Source organism: Empidonax traillii, unplaced genomic scaffold (genome assembly GCF_003031625.1).
Source record: "Empidonax traillii isolate 1590-97213 ecotype Southwest subspecies unplaced genomic scaffold, ASM303162v1 scaffold37:size1818073, whole genome shotgun sequence".
Lineage (NCBI taxonomy): Eukaryota > Metazoa > Chordata > Aves > Passeriformes > Tyrannidae > Empidonax > Empidonax traillii.
Genome location: NW_020955230.1, coordinates 1188716 through 1205475, shown reverse-complemented (window position 1 = coordinate 1205475; position 16760 = coordinate 1188716). Strand labels below are relative to the sequence as shown.

At 41.2% G+C, this 16760-nt stretch overlaps 1 protein-coding gene across 2 annotated transcripts; it reads left to right on the top strand.

Annotated features, from left to right (window-relative positions):
• The first annotated feature begins 8586 nt into the window (after positions 1 to 8586).
• On the top strand, positions 8587 to 13491 carry SRP19 (signal recognition particle 19). 2 transcript variants are annotated; one of them, XM_027878028.1, is made up of 5 exons: positions 8587 to 8683; positions 9904 to 9979; positions 10955 to 11026; positions 12034 to 12145; positions 13159 to 13491. In XM_027878028.1, the coding sequence occupies exons 1-5, from the start codon at positions 8640 to 8642 to the stop codon at positions 13290 to 13292; spliced, it is 438 nt and encodes a 145-aa protein (XP_027733829.1). In that variant the 5' UTR covers positions 8587 to 8639; the 3' UTR covers positions 13293 to 13491. The 2 variants fall into 2 exon arrangements, with proteins under 2 accessions (XP_027733829.1, XP_027733828.1); XM_027878027.1 differs by having other exon boundaries at positions 8608 to 8698.
• Positions 13492 to 16760: the final 3269 nt, after the last annotated feature.

The following is a 16760-nucleotide window of genomic DNA, read 5'->3' as shown; positions in this document are numbered from 1 at the left end:
CTTCACCCTTTTTGACACAGCAAAAACAAATTGAAGTTGGATTTTTAATTTTTTTTCACTCTGAACTTCTGCCTAATGGCCCCTAGTACTTTGCATTTAAATACGTGACCTTTGGGTAAGTCCTTTGTCCTGGACATTCTGACAACTGACTTCATAAGTATTACATCAGTGTATAGATGTGGGAAAGAAATATTTCTTCATCAAAAATACCCAAAGAAAAGAAAGAGCCTACCATATGTAGAATTCCAGGGGACAATTTTTAGATTTGCAGTACTGAATTCAATGCAGTAAATCCTTCCAGTAAAAAGATTAAGTGCAAATATTTGTTTTCTAGAGGGGGCTTGTAGAGGGAGAGAACATCTCCTTTCCTTGATGAGGTCAGTATTACTTGTAGGGATGATCTGGAAAATGCTTAGGTGGACTCTCCTTACAAGCTCTTCAACAATCCTGTTGTTACTAGATGCCTCCCAAAATGTATTTTCTCGTCTAGCTTTCATGAAATGGTATGAACAGCCATAAGAGCGTCACTAACAATCGTATATAGACTTACACCTAAACATGACTTCATGCATCTACTGTAATGCCTTGCAAAGTTGCATCCGCCTATCCGACAGCTTTGTTCTTGATGAGATGTGTGATTTGGATGAAGCTGTGAATCAGAAGTGAAGTGTCAGTTAATGTGAAGCATGACCTCCATGCATTTACATCATCAAGGACCTTCTTAATACCAAATTACCCAAGTGTATTCACTCTCTGGTTCCACAGCCATCTCCTTTGCACTTTTACATTTAACCAGAAGAGATGCCCACTTTTAATTTCATTTGAAATCATGTGTAGAAATACAGTTCCTGCAGCATAGTTTCCTATATGCAGAATAACAGTTTGTATCTGTAAATGTGTTTATAGAGAATGTTACGTAGTTAAGGTTGAGTTTTTAGTCAGAATGGCAAGTTAACTGGTTACGTGTTGTGTTTGGTTACATATTGGAAGTGCAAGGGAATTTGGTGTGGTGCAGAAGAGCTTTAAGAGTTCACAACAGTAATTAATACAGGTGTCAATCAATTTGTGATGTCAAGATGAATTTCCCGCTCTTGAGTTTCAGTTTACCAGAAGTGCTGTTTACTTACTCTAAGCCTGGGTAACACCTCCCTAGTGTAGTTTCGCAAATCACCTTAGGAAATTTCCACATAGTTACAGGCTTATGAATACTTGTGAATTTTTGCCACTTCAGGCTTTCAGAAAATTATTCAAATTTTGCTGTTTGTGGAAACATCCTTTGCTTGAGTGGCTGTGGAATTGCAATAAGGATTGCAGGAAGGTGTAGCAGGAGCTGGTTCACTCAGTAAAATGCACTTCTGTCCAGACCTCAAGCCATACATACAAACAGTATCTAATGCCCTACTTTTTGGTGGGATGTAACATGCATAAAGCTTGTGCTGGTTCTCTGCAAGTAGATTGTCATCCTGTGAGATCAGATGCATTTTCCCACCTGTAAATGTTGTTTCTCTTGAACAAACTCAGCCCACAATTATATTTCCTTCAGTTTTGTTGTTTGCTTCTGCCTGGGATGCATTACTGTTTATATCCTAACTCTGTAATTAATTCTTTCTTCAATTATTCTAATGTATTTTGTTTCACAATATACTTATTCTGAATTTAGTCTTGCTATGCATAATTTATTTATTACTTGCAGTGTTATATAAAATTTCCTCCTGATTGCACCTTGTCAGAGTGGAATTGTTTTCTTGGCTATTACTGAAAGTTAGGTGTCTGTTCATTGTATTAGAAATATGATGATTTCATTTAAAAAGGAAGTTGCTGTTAAGACCCTTGAGTAATTCAGTGTATCAGAACAAATGCTCTGAAATAGCACATGCAGTTCCCTTTTGGTGGTAGTCACATTTCAGATAAATTAGTGGAAGAAAGAACCTCAGAGATGTGTGCTACGCTAATTGAGCTCCCTGTTCTCTTCCATGTTTTATTTTAAAACAAGCTACACAAAACAAAATTTAGTTCCAACACAGTGTAATTCCGTAAACTCTTTGTTACCTACAAAAGTTTTGCAAGAAGGCTCATTTCGTTATGACTCATAAGCACAACAGAGACTCACAAAGTCTTTTTTTTAATCCCAAAGTCTTCCCAAAATCAGTGAATTCTTTAGTCCCTGATTATACTATTAAGGGGGACCTAGGTTAATTAATTCCCAACACACATGCACATATATTTATATTTACATGCATATTTTGTACTTCACTTTGGCTTTGACAGAAGCATTTAAACTAAAAAAAGGCATTTTTGCTGAGTTTCTAAGATCCTTTGTTTTCTGATAGTTGTATCACACTGCCATAATTGAGATGAGTTCTAATTTTAGGACTGATTAATTTGTATCTTAAATTATTCTAGGGAAAAAAGTGCTCTTAGGTGTTGGTTTATATGCAGAAAAGGACATTCCCTTGCGGGAAATTAAAACATTTCTTTTAAGAATTAAAAAACAAAAACAAACAAAAAAAAAAAAAAAAAAGGGAAAAAACCACAAAAAAACCCTACACACAAAAAAAAAAACGCCAGCAACCAAAAAAAACCACCAACTATAACTATAACCAGCAGTATGTATCATGAAAAGTCAGTATGGATCATGAAAACAAGAATATTTTGACTGATAATTATATTTAATACAAATGAAGGTAGATTAAGCCTCATTCTCTCTGTCCTTCCTAACAATCCTCAATATTAAAAGCACATTGTTGGGGGAGAGAAACATTTGTGCATCTTACCTAGAATGTTGGTAAGTTCATCTAATGTGGTGGCACACATTTAGAGTGGAAGTAACTAAGGAAGAGCAATGGAAGTAGAGGTAAAAATTAAGCCATAATATGAATTATGAGAAATCTCCCAATTTTTATTATTTGTAGTAGTACTTTGCTATTATTATTTTGGTATTATTCCATTGTGGGATGAAAAGGAGTCGGCATCCTTTGTTTCTTATCAGCTGAGCAGTTGAACAGCTGTGATGGATTATTTGACAGTTTTTAAGTGCTTTAAATGTCACTTTTCAACTACGGTCAGCAACTAAGCACTACCCAGCCACTCACCTGCTCCCCTAGAGTGGGATGAGGGAGACAATTAAAGTGAGAACTCATGGGTTCAGATAAAGATAGTTTAATAAACGGTAAATGAAGACAATAATACTAAATTATTAATATTAATAGCTAATAATATAGATGATACAAGTGAAGCACAATACAATTGCTCACCACTTGCTGACTGATTCCTAGACAGTCCCTAAAGCAGTGGCCCCCCAGCCAGCTTTTCTATCACTTCATATGTGAGCATGATGCCATATGGTCTGGAGTATCCCTTGGGCCACTTTGTCTCAGCTGTCCAGGCTGTCCTCTCCCAGCTTCTTGTACCCCTCAGCCTCTTCCTGGCAGGGCTTGAGAAACTGGAAAGTCCTTGACTTAGTAGAGGCACCACTTTAGCAACAACTAAAGCATCAGTGCATTATCAACATTCTCAAACTAAATCCAAACCACAACACTATACAAGCTACTGGGAAGAAAACTGGCTCTGTCCCAACCAAACCCAGGGCATAAATCATTTGGATTTCTCAGAAGTGAAAATCTAGCTTAAGTGAAAGCTATGAACTCAGTGCAAATACTGTATTACTGTGTCACATACAGATGACTGATGGTTCCTTTTGCTCTTAGAAGCAGAGTGTACACAGCTGTGACTTTACACAGCTGTCCGCTGGTTTACAAGGCTAAAACGGACAAAGAGCGACTGTAAAACTGAGGTTTGTATGCAGAGATACAGGCTTTGCAATCAGGAGGAGTAGAGATGAGTACAAATCCATATTTTTCCACTTTGTCACTTCCTCTGTTGCCAGCTAATAGGGATTTGGGTAGAGTCTTGGCAACGTGGTGCCCAACATTCCCCCCAGTATCTCAGTTAAACACTGTGTATTATTGTCTGCTGTACTTCCTACATTAATTTGTGCAAGTCAGTGCTTATGTCTAGGTGACAATCCAAAAGACTTTCAGCTCTAAACACCATACAAGTGAGGATAGCTGTTTTGAAGTCCACTTGTCAGCTGCTCTTGTGGGGCAGCATTTAACACAGATTGAAACATGTAAGCCAAATGTGGCTTTAGAACATCCCACACACCGTAAAAAAAGCTACTGACACTGTTTATAGGCTTCTATCTTTGTGATGAACAAAAGTGATGCTTCTGCTGATTCATAAAGAACACCATGTTGCTGATCTCTGAAGGATGGGTATGAGGTAGTGCTTCTTCTGAAAACAGTAGAAAACTGTCTCGTTATGTAGAAAACAAGATTTTGGATTTGGGATTTCAGTTAAAACTGAAAGGTACTCTATGGATTTAAAATCAGAGGATTACAGAACGGCTTGGGTAGGAAGGGACCTTAGAGCTCATCTAGTTCCAAGCCCCCTGCTGTAGGCAGGGACACCACTTGCTTTGATATACACAGTCTTTTAAAAGTGGCATATACCAAGAGTAACAGTTAACTCTGCATGTTGAAGTTTCACGGTAAGTAAATACCAGTTTTATGAAAATTAAATGAAGGAGAGCATTATTTTCTCTCTGTGCTGTGGAACGTTCACTGTTGGACAGACCTAGTTCACACCTGTCTGTTCCTTCCAACTTGAATCATATTTCATGAAGCATGTTTCTCTAACTGAAAACTTGCTGGGTTTTTTCCCCAGCTCTTACATTTTACTCAGTATTTTTTGGAATCCTCGCTTATAAAGATGATGGAGAAAATCCTTATTTTGTCCCTATCCTATTCCTTTCAATGACCATTGAATGAAGAAAGATTTCCCTTTAGGTCCCGTTTCTTTCTCCTGTGTTTTATCTGCAGTTCAATAGAGAGCTTATTCTACTAATCTAGCTGAAAATATACCCCCTTCTGAATGACTTCACTAGTCCCATTACTATATAGGTATTTTTAGCATGGTTAGACTATGCAGTGTTGCCTCAGGTGAGAGAAAACTGAACATGTAAGCTAGGTCTGAATAAGCTGGCTCTGAATATGTGACACTTCCAGTAAAACACAGAAACTGTGTCACCTCAAACCATCCAAATTTTCCTGGGCTCCCACTTCTAAATGCAGGGCATCTGCATTTTCCCCAGGTGAACTGCTGGAACATGTATCACAATCACTTTGAATTTCTATTCATATTTGTACAGGGCTTTTGTTACTGTGTTGTCTTGTTCGGGGGTGGGTTTGGGGAGGAGGGGAGTGGTTGTGGTGCTTTTTGTTACTTTTCTTCCACAGACACCATTAATAGTAAAATAGAGGCTGAATAAGGACACCTGACTTGCTGATAACATTGTATACAGTGGGGGAATTCTGTGCTTGAAATGTTTGCAGTGCAGTGCTCATTCCCCACCCCTTCCACTCGGCAGATGGAATAACCTTACCAAATTATACACAGCTTTCCAAGACCAGTATCCCTGCTGCTAACCAAAGGCATTATTTCTAGTCTCGACATTTTGCTGCAGATGTGTATGATCCCTGTCCTCACCAGCAATTATCCCTTCTCTTCATCCTGCATTTAAGTGTTTAAAAGCTGTCAGGTTTGAGTGCCTCATGGTTCCATTTCTTGAGGTCAGAGATAGCAGATATTCAGGAAGCACATGCAGCTACAATGTGCCTGAACTGGAATGCTGTGTGACCTACTTCTGTCTCTGAATTCCTCAGGCTGGAAATATGCAGAATGCAACTTTGAAATTTATTTTTTATGGCACTAGAAAAAAATTCAGTGAATGGATGCCATATACTCAATGAAGTCGTTCTACAGTGATGATGGGGATTAAATTGACAGGTCTGTAACCAGTGCTTTATTTCCAGCGTGATGGTTTCGAGATACTGTGAATTCTACCACCTGTGAAGGAGACTGGTATGTAACAATAGCATCTGCAGAGTGGTCAGTCATGTATGCCATATCATCAAATCTGTAATTCCACAAACTCTATTTCTGACAAATTTTCAATCATTTTTCCATCTGAAAAAGATGCAGAAAATAATTTTTGTCTTTTCCACAAATACTGACACAGTCTGTGTATCTTCTGTTACAGAAGTTTAAATACTGTTTTAAAAGATAAGCCGTTAATCCAGTATGTTGGTATTAAAAAGCTCTGTTTTCAGAGCTTTTTTGTATTAATTCAAATTAAAAAAAAATAAATGCAACTGTCAGATAAAGCATTAAATAAACTCAGTGTCCTGAACTAGGTGGACTGGGAGCAGTCTTAATTTGCAACAGTGGTACTGTCCCACTCACAAACTGCAGCTGTGTCACTGCCTTAAACAATTTACTGTCAAAGCAGCATTGCTCAGGGTGATGCAACAGAAATTGGTCTGCAGATTAAATGAGAAATTAAAATCGTTACAGAAATTTAAGGGAAAAAAGAACACTGTGAAGTAACATGGTTTTAACTTGATTTGTAACATGGTTGATGATGACTGTTTCATATTAATGGTCAGATTAACATGACCTGCATGGAGACACAATGGCAGCTCTGACATTTTTTAGGTCCTAGGTATCTCAACAAAAAGTCATTTAATAGGCAAGTGTATGCATCCAATGCAGATTTAAAAGAAAAATACAGGAAATCCATTACCAAACTACTATTAACAAAATGAGAACATTTTGTTGCTAAACAACAAAAAATAGCTACAGTTATTTGTAATAGATTACCTCTTAGGAAACTACACTTGACTCCGTATCAGCCATTTTGATGGTAATCTGGAGATAACCCTCCAAAAATCTGTCTGTAGTGCTGGACAACTATCACGTCAAAAACTTCCTTTATAACTGGTACACCTCATAACCTTTTTTTTTTTTCTTTTTTTTCAGCTAAGGAGCTTGTTGAGTCATGTTTGTGAGGTGCTGCAAGTTGCTGACTTGGTCCCAGACAGCTACAGGCACCTTTTCAAAAGCTGCATCTGCTGAGGCCACACAGTTCTGTGTTTGTAGTACTTTGTACAGTGTATTCACTTCTGACATACTGAGAGCAAAGACAAAAGACAACCAAACTGCTCATCAGTCAAAATGCTGAATTGACAAATAACTTCTAATCGGGGACAAATGCCTAATTTTCTGAATCCTCTTTCTGAAGCTTCTCCGTCACTCTTAACTCAAACTCAAGTTTTCGTGAATGGTACTTGTAGTTCTTCCCTGGGAATAACCACTGTGTTGCAGTGGGTCTCAGCACCCTCCTCTTCAGGATTTCATTGTGGGGAGCTGGATGTGTTGGTGGATCACAGAAAAAAAGGCAACCCCCCCCCCCCACCAGGGATAAATACTGAATAAATACCTTCAGTTCTTTGTCCTGGTACATAGCTGCATGAAGTTTAACTGGTGAGTGTAACTGCACAAAAATATGCCCTGTGACTGAATGGCTGAGGCTGGCAGGGACCTCTGGATGTCATCTGCTCCAGCTACCTGCTCAAGCAGGACCACCTAGAGCCAGATGTCCAGGATCATTCCCATGCAGCTTTTAGGTGTTTCCAAGGATGAAGACTCCATCACCTCCATGGGTAACCTGTGCCAGTGCTTGGTCTCTCTCACAGTGTGGAGGAGTTTACTGATGTTCAGAGGGAACCTCCTGCGTTCAGTGTGTGCCCATTGCCCCTGATCCTGTCACTGGGCTTCACTGGAAAGAGCCTGGCTCTGTCCTCTTTGTACCTGCCCTCCAGGTGTATATACACGCAGGTGAAATCCTCCTGAGCCTTCTCCAGGATGAGCTGCTTCAGTCCCTTCATGATCTTGGTGGCCATTTCCTGGACTCTCTCCATTGTGTCCATGTCTGTCTTGTCCTGAGGAGCCTGGAGCTGGACCAGCACCCCCCTGACCTGCTGGCAATACTTCTGGTAATGCAGCCCAGGAAACCATTTTTCTTCTTCATCACAGGAGCACTTCACTAGCTCGTGTTCAACTTGGAGTCCACCTAGGCCTGTCCTGACAAGCTGCTTCCCACCTGGGCAGTCCCCAGCCTGTGCTGGTGCCTGGGGGTGTTCCTCTCCAGGTGCAGGACTTTGCTTTTCCCTTTATTGAACTGTCAGCCCCTTTCTCCAGCATGTCGAGGTCCCTCTGGATGGCAGCACAGGCCCTGCTCCCAGTGTGGCCAGTGCCTGTCACCCAGATCCTTACCGAAGATGTGAGACAGGAATGGACCCAGCACCTGACCCCATAATTTTTGCATAAAGTTTTAGCCTGTTTTTTCATTTCATTGCACACGAGGCTGTGCTAATTCTGAACAGGTATTTCTTCGCGTTTCTTTCTGACACATTGGATCAGAGTGGTTGTTCTTGGGCTGAAGCACGGCCGGGGCGCTGTGAACGCAAGGACCATTTTATGTCACCCACCGCCACCCTCTGGGATTGTGTGATATCGATTATCCAGGGTGTTTCTCTACACCCCAGCCGTTCCCGCCCGCCATTCCCAGCCGCCTTCCCAACGCCATTCCTGACGGAAGCGGCGCGCGCGGCCCCGGGCGGGGCGGGCGTGGCGCCTCCTGAAAGGCTGGAGCGCGTGACAGGCAGCGCCGCTGGCCAATGGGAGCTCCGGGACGGGCCCTGGGGGCGGGCCCCGCCTGCGGGGGAGGTGCTTCTGTCATGGCCGCCGCCGCCGGCGCCGCGTCCCCGGCCGACAAGGAGAGGTACCGCGGGCCGGGGGGCGCTGGGCTGGGCTGTTTGCCGATGTTTCTTTGCTCATGTGTCACTCGGGGTGCAGAAAACGCGAGCGGAGCAAGGGGTGGTGGTGAAATTCTTGCGGTACAAGGGGGTGGTGGTGGTTGAGGTGATGGTGTTCCGTGGGTGGTCTGAGGAGTCGGTGCCGAGACTGGAATTCCCGTGCTGGACCCACGAGAATTAGTCGGCTCATAAAGAGCAAGTAGGGAGGGAAACGCCCCTGGGAAGGAAAAGGGGGAAAATACCAGGAGTTGAGGTGGTTTGGGCTGGTTTTAGAGGCAGCAAGGAGCGTTTCCTGGGAGGCAGAGACAGTCCTTGTCGTTCTCCAGCTGTGTGAACATCAAACGATTTACTCAGTTTTGCTTATTTCCTTATGCTCTCATAGATATGCTCTCATCCAGATAAATACAGGCGTTCTTCCACTTCTTGGTCTCACCTAGCTGGCATTTCGATTGTGTAATAAGTGTAATTGAGGTTCTGTCAGTCTCATCCCCCGCATGTCCTTGACAGGTTTAAGTGTACTGCAAAATCTTGAGCAGGTTCCCAAACACACTTTTTCGGTGGCTTTATAAATTTGCCCCAAATCTGGGTTGATCTGTGTATGAATAAACAAAACCAAAGTAAAAACAACAACAACAAAACAAACGCCCCAAATCTAACAAATAATCAAAACCAAAACACACACAAAAAACCCCCACCGTCAAAAAAGCACACAGAAAGGCAGAGCTATAGCAGAAAAAAAAACCTGTGTCTTCCTTCTGTCAGGGACTTAGTTAACTATTAGTGTAGTAAAACCATTTCAGGAAACGTTCTTTAATTTTTGGGGGGGAAAGATGTGTGTACCCTGCCAGGTTTTAGGGGTGTGAGAAATAGGTCAAAATGTCCTGTTTCAGCCTTTTTTTTTTTTTTTCTCTTGTAATAGGTAGTGCTGCCCCTTGTACACACAGTGCCCCAAAAAGTGGTGTCATGCAAGGATCATCTCAGCCTAAGGGTCCTGCAGTGCCTGTGATAACTCCAAGTGTGATTTTGCAACATTTTGTGAATCAGTCTAGGGAAAATAAATGGTTGTTCTTATGAGAACTGCTGTGTTGTAGCCATGAGATTTATTTTTTGTTTTTACTAGGAAATACTGCATGAATAATGAAGTAGTTGATGTCATTTACTTAAACTCACTGTTTTCGCTTCCTAGATTCATCTGCATTTATCCAGCATATTTGAATAACAAGAAGACAATAGCAGAAGGAAGGAGGATTCCTATAGACAAAGTAATTTTGTGGGTGGCAGGGAAAAGGTGTTTTGTTTTGCTATGCAATATTGTATAGAGAGCTAGAAAATATAGCTCTGACCTCTCCAATCCCCCATAGCTAGTAGTTTGGAAATTACATTGTTTGAAGATAGCCTGGTGCCAGCGTGTGAGTTTAGGAGAAGAGCACTGGGTCGAAGTGTCTGCTTTCAATGTGAGCAGCACCTTGGGCAAACAGGTGAATGAGGAGCTTAATGCTCTCAGCTTCTGATACAGGTAGTTTGCCAAATTTGAAAGCAGTGCAGGAAAGAACAGTTAGCTAATAATTGTTTTTCAGAGACTAACTATGTATGCCTGTACTCTGTGTCCTGCCCCCTCTGCTGCTTTCCAACTTAGAACTTGAAATGCATGTGGCACATAAATTTGGTAGTTACTGTTTTTAATCTGTCCTGAAATAGTTTTTCATCATTTCCCTGCTTTATAATAATTTTAACGAGCAATGCTGGGAATATAAAGGGCTTTTCTCAGTGCTTAGAGTTGTGGGTTTTTTTGACAATAATTAAAAATAAAATCTTTCTTGAGCATGCAAGTTAACAATCAAAGATCTAGAAATTTTCTGTTCTTTCTTCCTTCAGTCCTTACTGTGAGTTTGCTGATTCAAAGCTTTTGGTATTTTTGTACATACCATAACTGTTTAATTAATTTAAATTACTTTTCCTAAGCAATTCTTTTGCTTTCTTCCCTGTCCTAATTAATCCTGTGTCCTCTGTTTTCTGTTTCCCTGTGTCTTCTCTCTCTCTCTTTTTTTTTAATGTTTTCTAGACCATAGAAGCACTGACAGATGACTTCTAGAGTAGATGTGTCAGTATTTGCAGTACCTTCCCTATCCTCATCTGCTTTTTCTATTTATAGAGTACAGGCTGGGAAACTAATAACTATTGTTACATAGGCAGATCATTGTTGAAAACTAATTAATTGTAACCCGTTGTTCCAACAGGCTGTTGAAAATCCCACATCTACAGAAATCCAAGATGTATGTGCAGCAGTTGGATTCAATGTGTTATTAGAGGTAATTTTAAAAAAAACCGCCCCCCTAAAAAAGCCACCAAAAACCCCTAAGACAAACAAACAAACTGGGGATATATCTCTGTTCTTTCATTATCTATTTCCTTATAGACAGGATAACTTGCAGTTGAGAAGTTTTGTTACTAGCTTTGCTTGCTTTGAATGATGATTGACCATAATCGTGGAGTAAATGTTGGAAAACTGATGCAAGTTAGAAATATCTCAGATTTCATAGATAATGTCACTTTTAAGCTTATGGAAAGATTAGTTCTGGTTTACTGTCTTTCTGAAAAGACTATACTGGGTGCTTGAAAGTGTGTCAGAATAAAAACTAGTTTTGTAAGCTGCAACTCTGCAAATTAAGCTTTTAAAAAGGCCTGCTTTTAATGAAAGTTGGTTACCTTTGCTATGGCTGTGTTGTACAGGAGTAGGATTCTGATGCTTGGAGTCTTCATAGCTCTTTGGAGTTACATTTTAGCCATATAATGTTAGTTTTTTATTACAATACATGACAATAATTGTTTTTTGTAGGGAATGAGTGTCAGGATTTCTAGAGAGGTAACTGCACGGGTTGTTTCCTGAAGTAATTACTCATTTAAAACAGTGTTGAATTTTCTGAGAAGAATTGAGCTCCTCATCTAAGAGTGTTACTGGTATCAAAAAATCAGTAGAAAACCACTTTGCTTTTCAGAAGCAGTTGAACAGGGCACTGTAAAACAACCAGTACCACTGAGAGACCTGCGATGTTTGATCAAGAACAAAGGCTATGACTGTCCAAAAGCAGTGACTGTGACCTGTGGCTTGCTATTTCTAGGTGTCCAAAGGGGTTTGTGGCTGTGGAGATGAAACAAAAACCTGTGTCCCTGTGGTCCAGACCTCTGGGGAAGTAGAGCAGTCCCTGTAGCAATTTATTCAGAATTGCTCAGCACCAGTGCCTGGTTGCAGCAGTGCCTCTGAAACAGTTCCATTTTCCACTGCTCATTACAATAAGTTTCTCCTTTTGCATGACAGAAAAATAAGATGTATCCTAGAGAGTGGAACAGAGATGTGCAGTACAGAGGTAGAGTACGAATCCAGCTCAAACAAGATGATGGCAACCCATGTTTACCTCAGTTTCCAACACGTGAGTAGAGTACCTGGGTTTAGGCACTTCTTCTGTTAATAAACCAGAAAGACTTTGTTTATTTTATGTTACCAGTTTGTTTAATTAGTTTTAACTTTTATACATTCTACAGTGCTACATTAAATCTCTTTGCCTGTGTAAGTCAACTAAATCAAGTGTACTGTGGGTATTGAGAGTTTGTAAAATTATTTTGCCCTTGGTCCTGCAGTTTCTGCAGCAGTGTCATAGCAGGGGACTGACTATGGGAAATGTTGTGTGATTGCTATGTAGAACAAAGCAATCTATTCAGTTTTGGCTTACTTGTTGTTAACATTTAAAACTGAGTATTTGGTGTTTAAATGGCTAAATTCCACCTTTTCTCTTAGGTTGCACATACCAGCTAGGCATCAGTGTGGATGCCAAATTGATAAAATACAGTACTGAGTTCAGTTGAGATTTCATAAATTAGTAATGAAGCAGCTGCCCATAACTAATTAAGAGAAATAGTTCATCTTGAATGACAAATAATGCAGTATTTTTCATTTTTCCTGAAATTGAATCCGTATGTGAAAGGGAAGCAGTATGTGTCTTAAGGAAAGAGCAAGACTACTACTGAATCTAGAGTAGCATAAGAGTGCTGATAGTCCAAAGGAGATGATTTAAACACCATATTCCTTCTGGAGGACAGCAGTGCCTTTCTAAAAATGCTTGTAGGTTTTGCCTGATCTTTCTGTCCCAAGTATTGTGGGCCAGTAAGAGGTGAAGCGAAAGAGTAGCAGGAAGGTTGTAGATACACTGAAGATTGTCAGGTTATGTGCCAGTTCCAGTCTGTGGGGTATTTCTCAGTTCTGCACTTTCTTCTCCCTCTCCAAGAATTTTTCACAAGCTGCTCGGTACCCAGGGGAAGGAAGCAGAACTCCTGGGCTTTATACCCAATTTAAGTGAAATCTGAAGTGGGGCTGAAGTTTCCAAGTTTGAAAATGCTGCTGTTCTTAACGTGTGAGGCATACATTGATCTCTCCCTGTAATTTTAGGTAAGTCGGTGATGCTGTATGCTGCAGAAACCATTCCCAAACTGAAAACAAGAACTCAGAAGATGGGAGGTAGTGATCAAAGCCTTCAGCAAGGAGAGGGAGGCAAGAAAGGGAAAGGGAAGAAGAAGAAGTGAGCTCACACCTGAAATCACTGTAAAATCGCATAGCTGCATCTAAAACAAATGCAGATGGACATGTTGCTGCAGCTTTGAAGTGAGAGATACAAGCAAGAAATAAAGAGGAGAAGTTGAATAGAACTGCCTGCTTTATCAGAACTGGAATGCATTTAGCTGCCTTGCATCTGTGTAACAATAAATCTGTTTTCACACACAACCTGCAAGTTCAGAGCTAAACACCCACTTTTAAAAGTGGAAGAACATAATCAGGTGGGGTGGGTAGGAGAATTAGTCCTTCCAGAAGAAAAATGCAGCTTTTGAAAAATAAATAAATATCCTTATGCAGACCAGATACCTGAAAACTGGTTGCTATAGTAAACCATTTATTTATGCTAGTGAAGCATTTGTCTTAATTCTGTACTATTCCATATTAGGGAGAAATTCTACACTTTGAATAGGGAGGCACAGGTTGCCCATACACCTTGTTGATGCCCCATCCCCCGAAGTGTTCAAGGCCAGGCTGGATGAGGTTTTACCAGGCAGCCCCTCCCTCCCTCACTCCCTCCCCTAGTGGGACGGAGACGAGGATAATCAGGAAAGAAAAAAATGTATGGGTGTAGGTAAGAACAGTTTAATAATTTAAACAAAGCAAAATATAATTATACTAATTATAATAATTAAAATAAAATACAATAATAAAAATTATTATTAATACAATTTTTTTAAGGGTGGGAAAAAACACAATACAATCACTCACCACCTGCTGACTGATCCCCAGCCCATCCCCCAGCAGTAATTAGTCCCTCCTGGCCAGTTTCCCCCTGTGGTATGGATGGTCGCTGACGAGCTTGGGTCACCTGTCCTGGCCTTTTGCCACAGTTTCTCACTGGCAGAGCATGAGGCACTGAAAAGTTGACTTAAGGGAAGCACTGCTCAGGAACAATCAGTGTGTGACAGCTGAAACAAGGACAGTAGGCACCCCTTATTCCATATAATTTATGTCATGCCAGGTCCCACACTTCCCAGTGCCCCATCACTTGCCTCCCTTTGGATTTATATACACCAACAGATAATATTCCCATAGTCTGTGGACCATCCCCATAAAAGTCCATTGATTTCATTTAGTATGCGATCTTGGGCTCCATTTGTCAGAACAGTGTTTCAGGCAGGAAAGGTGGTGTGTGGTGTTGGGACTCCGTCAAAGTCCATTCTCCATCAATGTGGTGATGGGAAGTGTTGATGACCAAAACATGAGTCAGGTCCAGATCCCCAAATTCAGCCTGTCACAGACGGGCACCGTGAGGTGCCCATTGTGGTGATGTGCATGTAGCCACCATAGAAGGTGTAATTCACAGTATTACACAGTAATTAACATCATACAGTTTAATTCATCAGCTTTGAGACACACACTGGACTTCTCCATCCTCCTGTACAACCCACCACGTGCACCCAAATTTAGGTTGGGCAGGGCAGGCCTGACTGGCAGATCCCTGAGTGTTGAATAACCAGGTGACCTTAGCTAAATGTGCATCCCAATGTGTGAAGGTCCCCCCATTCATTGCCCTCAGTGTGGTCTTTAACCATCCACTGCAACCTTCGACCTTTCCAGAGGCTGGTGCGTGAGAGGGAACATGATACCACTCACTGCCACGCTCTTTGGCCCAAGTGTCTGGAGTTGTTCTGGAAATGAGCCTCGTTGTCTGACTCGATTCTTTCTGGGGCGTTGTGTCTCCATAAGGCTTGTGTTCCAAGGCGCAGGATGGTGTCCTGGGCAGTGTACTGGAGCACAGAGCCAATTTCCAGCCACTGTTTCCAGTGGTTGCTCCCTCTGCTGTGAGTACGTGGCACTTGCCTTGGTGGATTTTGGGGAGTGTGATGGGATCACACTGCCCAGCCTCCCCATATTTACATTTCAGTCATCACCCACCATACCGGAGAGGCTTCAGCCACTTGGCTTAATCACACCCATGGACAACCTGTGCAATAGTGTCCAAGGTCAAGTTCACCCCTCCTCAGCCCACCCAAATGTTGCATTGATGTGAGAGTAGCATATGTTCCTTAGGGAATTAAAAACAAGCAGGTTAAGATAGGAAGTCAAGTTATTCTGCAGGTCTGCCCCCTTATTCAGCACCTTTCTCATCTCATTTTCACCCCTCAATTCCTGCCCTGGGAACAGGGCACATATTTCAGACCATTCTGGGACTGAAAGTGCAGAGAAGGCTTCTGTAAAAATGCAGAAATACTGCAACCTTTGCGCTCAATGTTATGAATTAAAAGGAAAAAAAATGTTTGGGGGAAAAACTGGTTGATAATGGACATCTTTTTATTTCACCTGCCTTGCTTTGACAGGTTTCTGTGAGGATTTCCTTGTGCTGCATCAGGCACTGTGGCCCGTGGTTTCCTGTAGGTGGCAATATTAACAAAGATATGCATAAGTGGGATTTACTCTCCATCAAGACAGGAGGAATATGGATTTTGAACTAGTATCCCTTCAGAAGATACTCGTCTAGTTATTTAAAAGTATACTCTTGTTATTTCCCCTTTACCTAGACAAAGATTAAACATTTGAAATGGACATGTGAGCTCAGAATCCTTATAAAAATCCTTATCACAATTTCTGTATCAACAGTGGATGGTAACCTTGGCACTGAACATTAGGGAGCTCGGAAGATACATGCAATTGATGAAGAAATGATTTAAAATGAGAATTCAGCACTGCTGGGAGGTAGATGGTTTATTCTTTCAGATGTATAGCATGTAACTGCTGAAGCAAAAGCACAACCATAATTATTCCATTCTTAATGGAAAGAGAGGAAGTTTTGAAAGGTTATTTTGAAATGTGTTTTAACTTGGTGACAGTGACGTGTGATCATGTGTCATTCTCAACCTTCAGCCATGATGTAAATGTCTCAGAAGACCAACTCTGCAGAGAACAGCTGTTCTTAAAAACTTGCCTGTGTGTACATCCAGTTCCCTGTGGGTGTTTTAACAGAGCCTTTTAGCCAGAACTCAATTTTGGGGCATCAAAATATCCCTTTTTTGGGGTATTTTTATGTGCTGTACTTGAGAGTAGGAGAGATGCTGTGGTTTGTTTCCTTCTCTGTAGCTGCAGATGTAGCTGTAGCAACAGATGTAGTGGAATGGAATAGAATACACTATTTCAGTTGGAAGGGACCTAAAATAATAATCCAGTTCAAGTGCCTGATCACTTCAGGACTGACTAAGAGTTAAAGCACCATATTCAGGGCATTGTCCAAATGCCTCTTACTACTGACAGGTTTGGGACACCAACCACCTCTCTAGGAAGCCTGTTCCAGGGTTCAACCACCCTCTTGGTATAGAAGTGCTTCCCAATGAAATGGGAGCAGGAGGTGACTAGAGGAATTAAGTCATAATAATTTTAGTTGATTCTCAGACTATTTGAAGACTTGATAAGACTAGAAAATTAGAAGAAGTTGTGGGGGTTTGACCTGACAAGTATTAGAC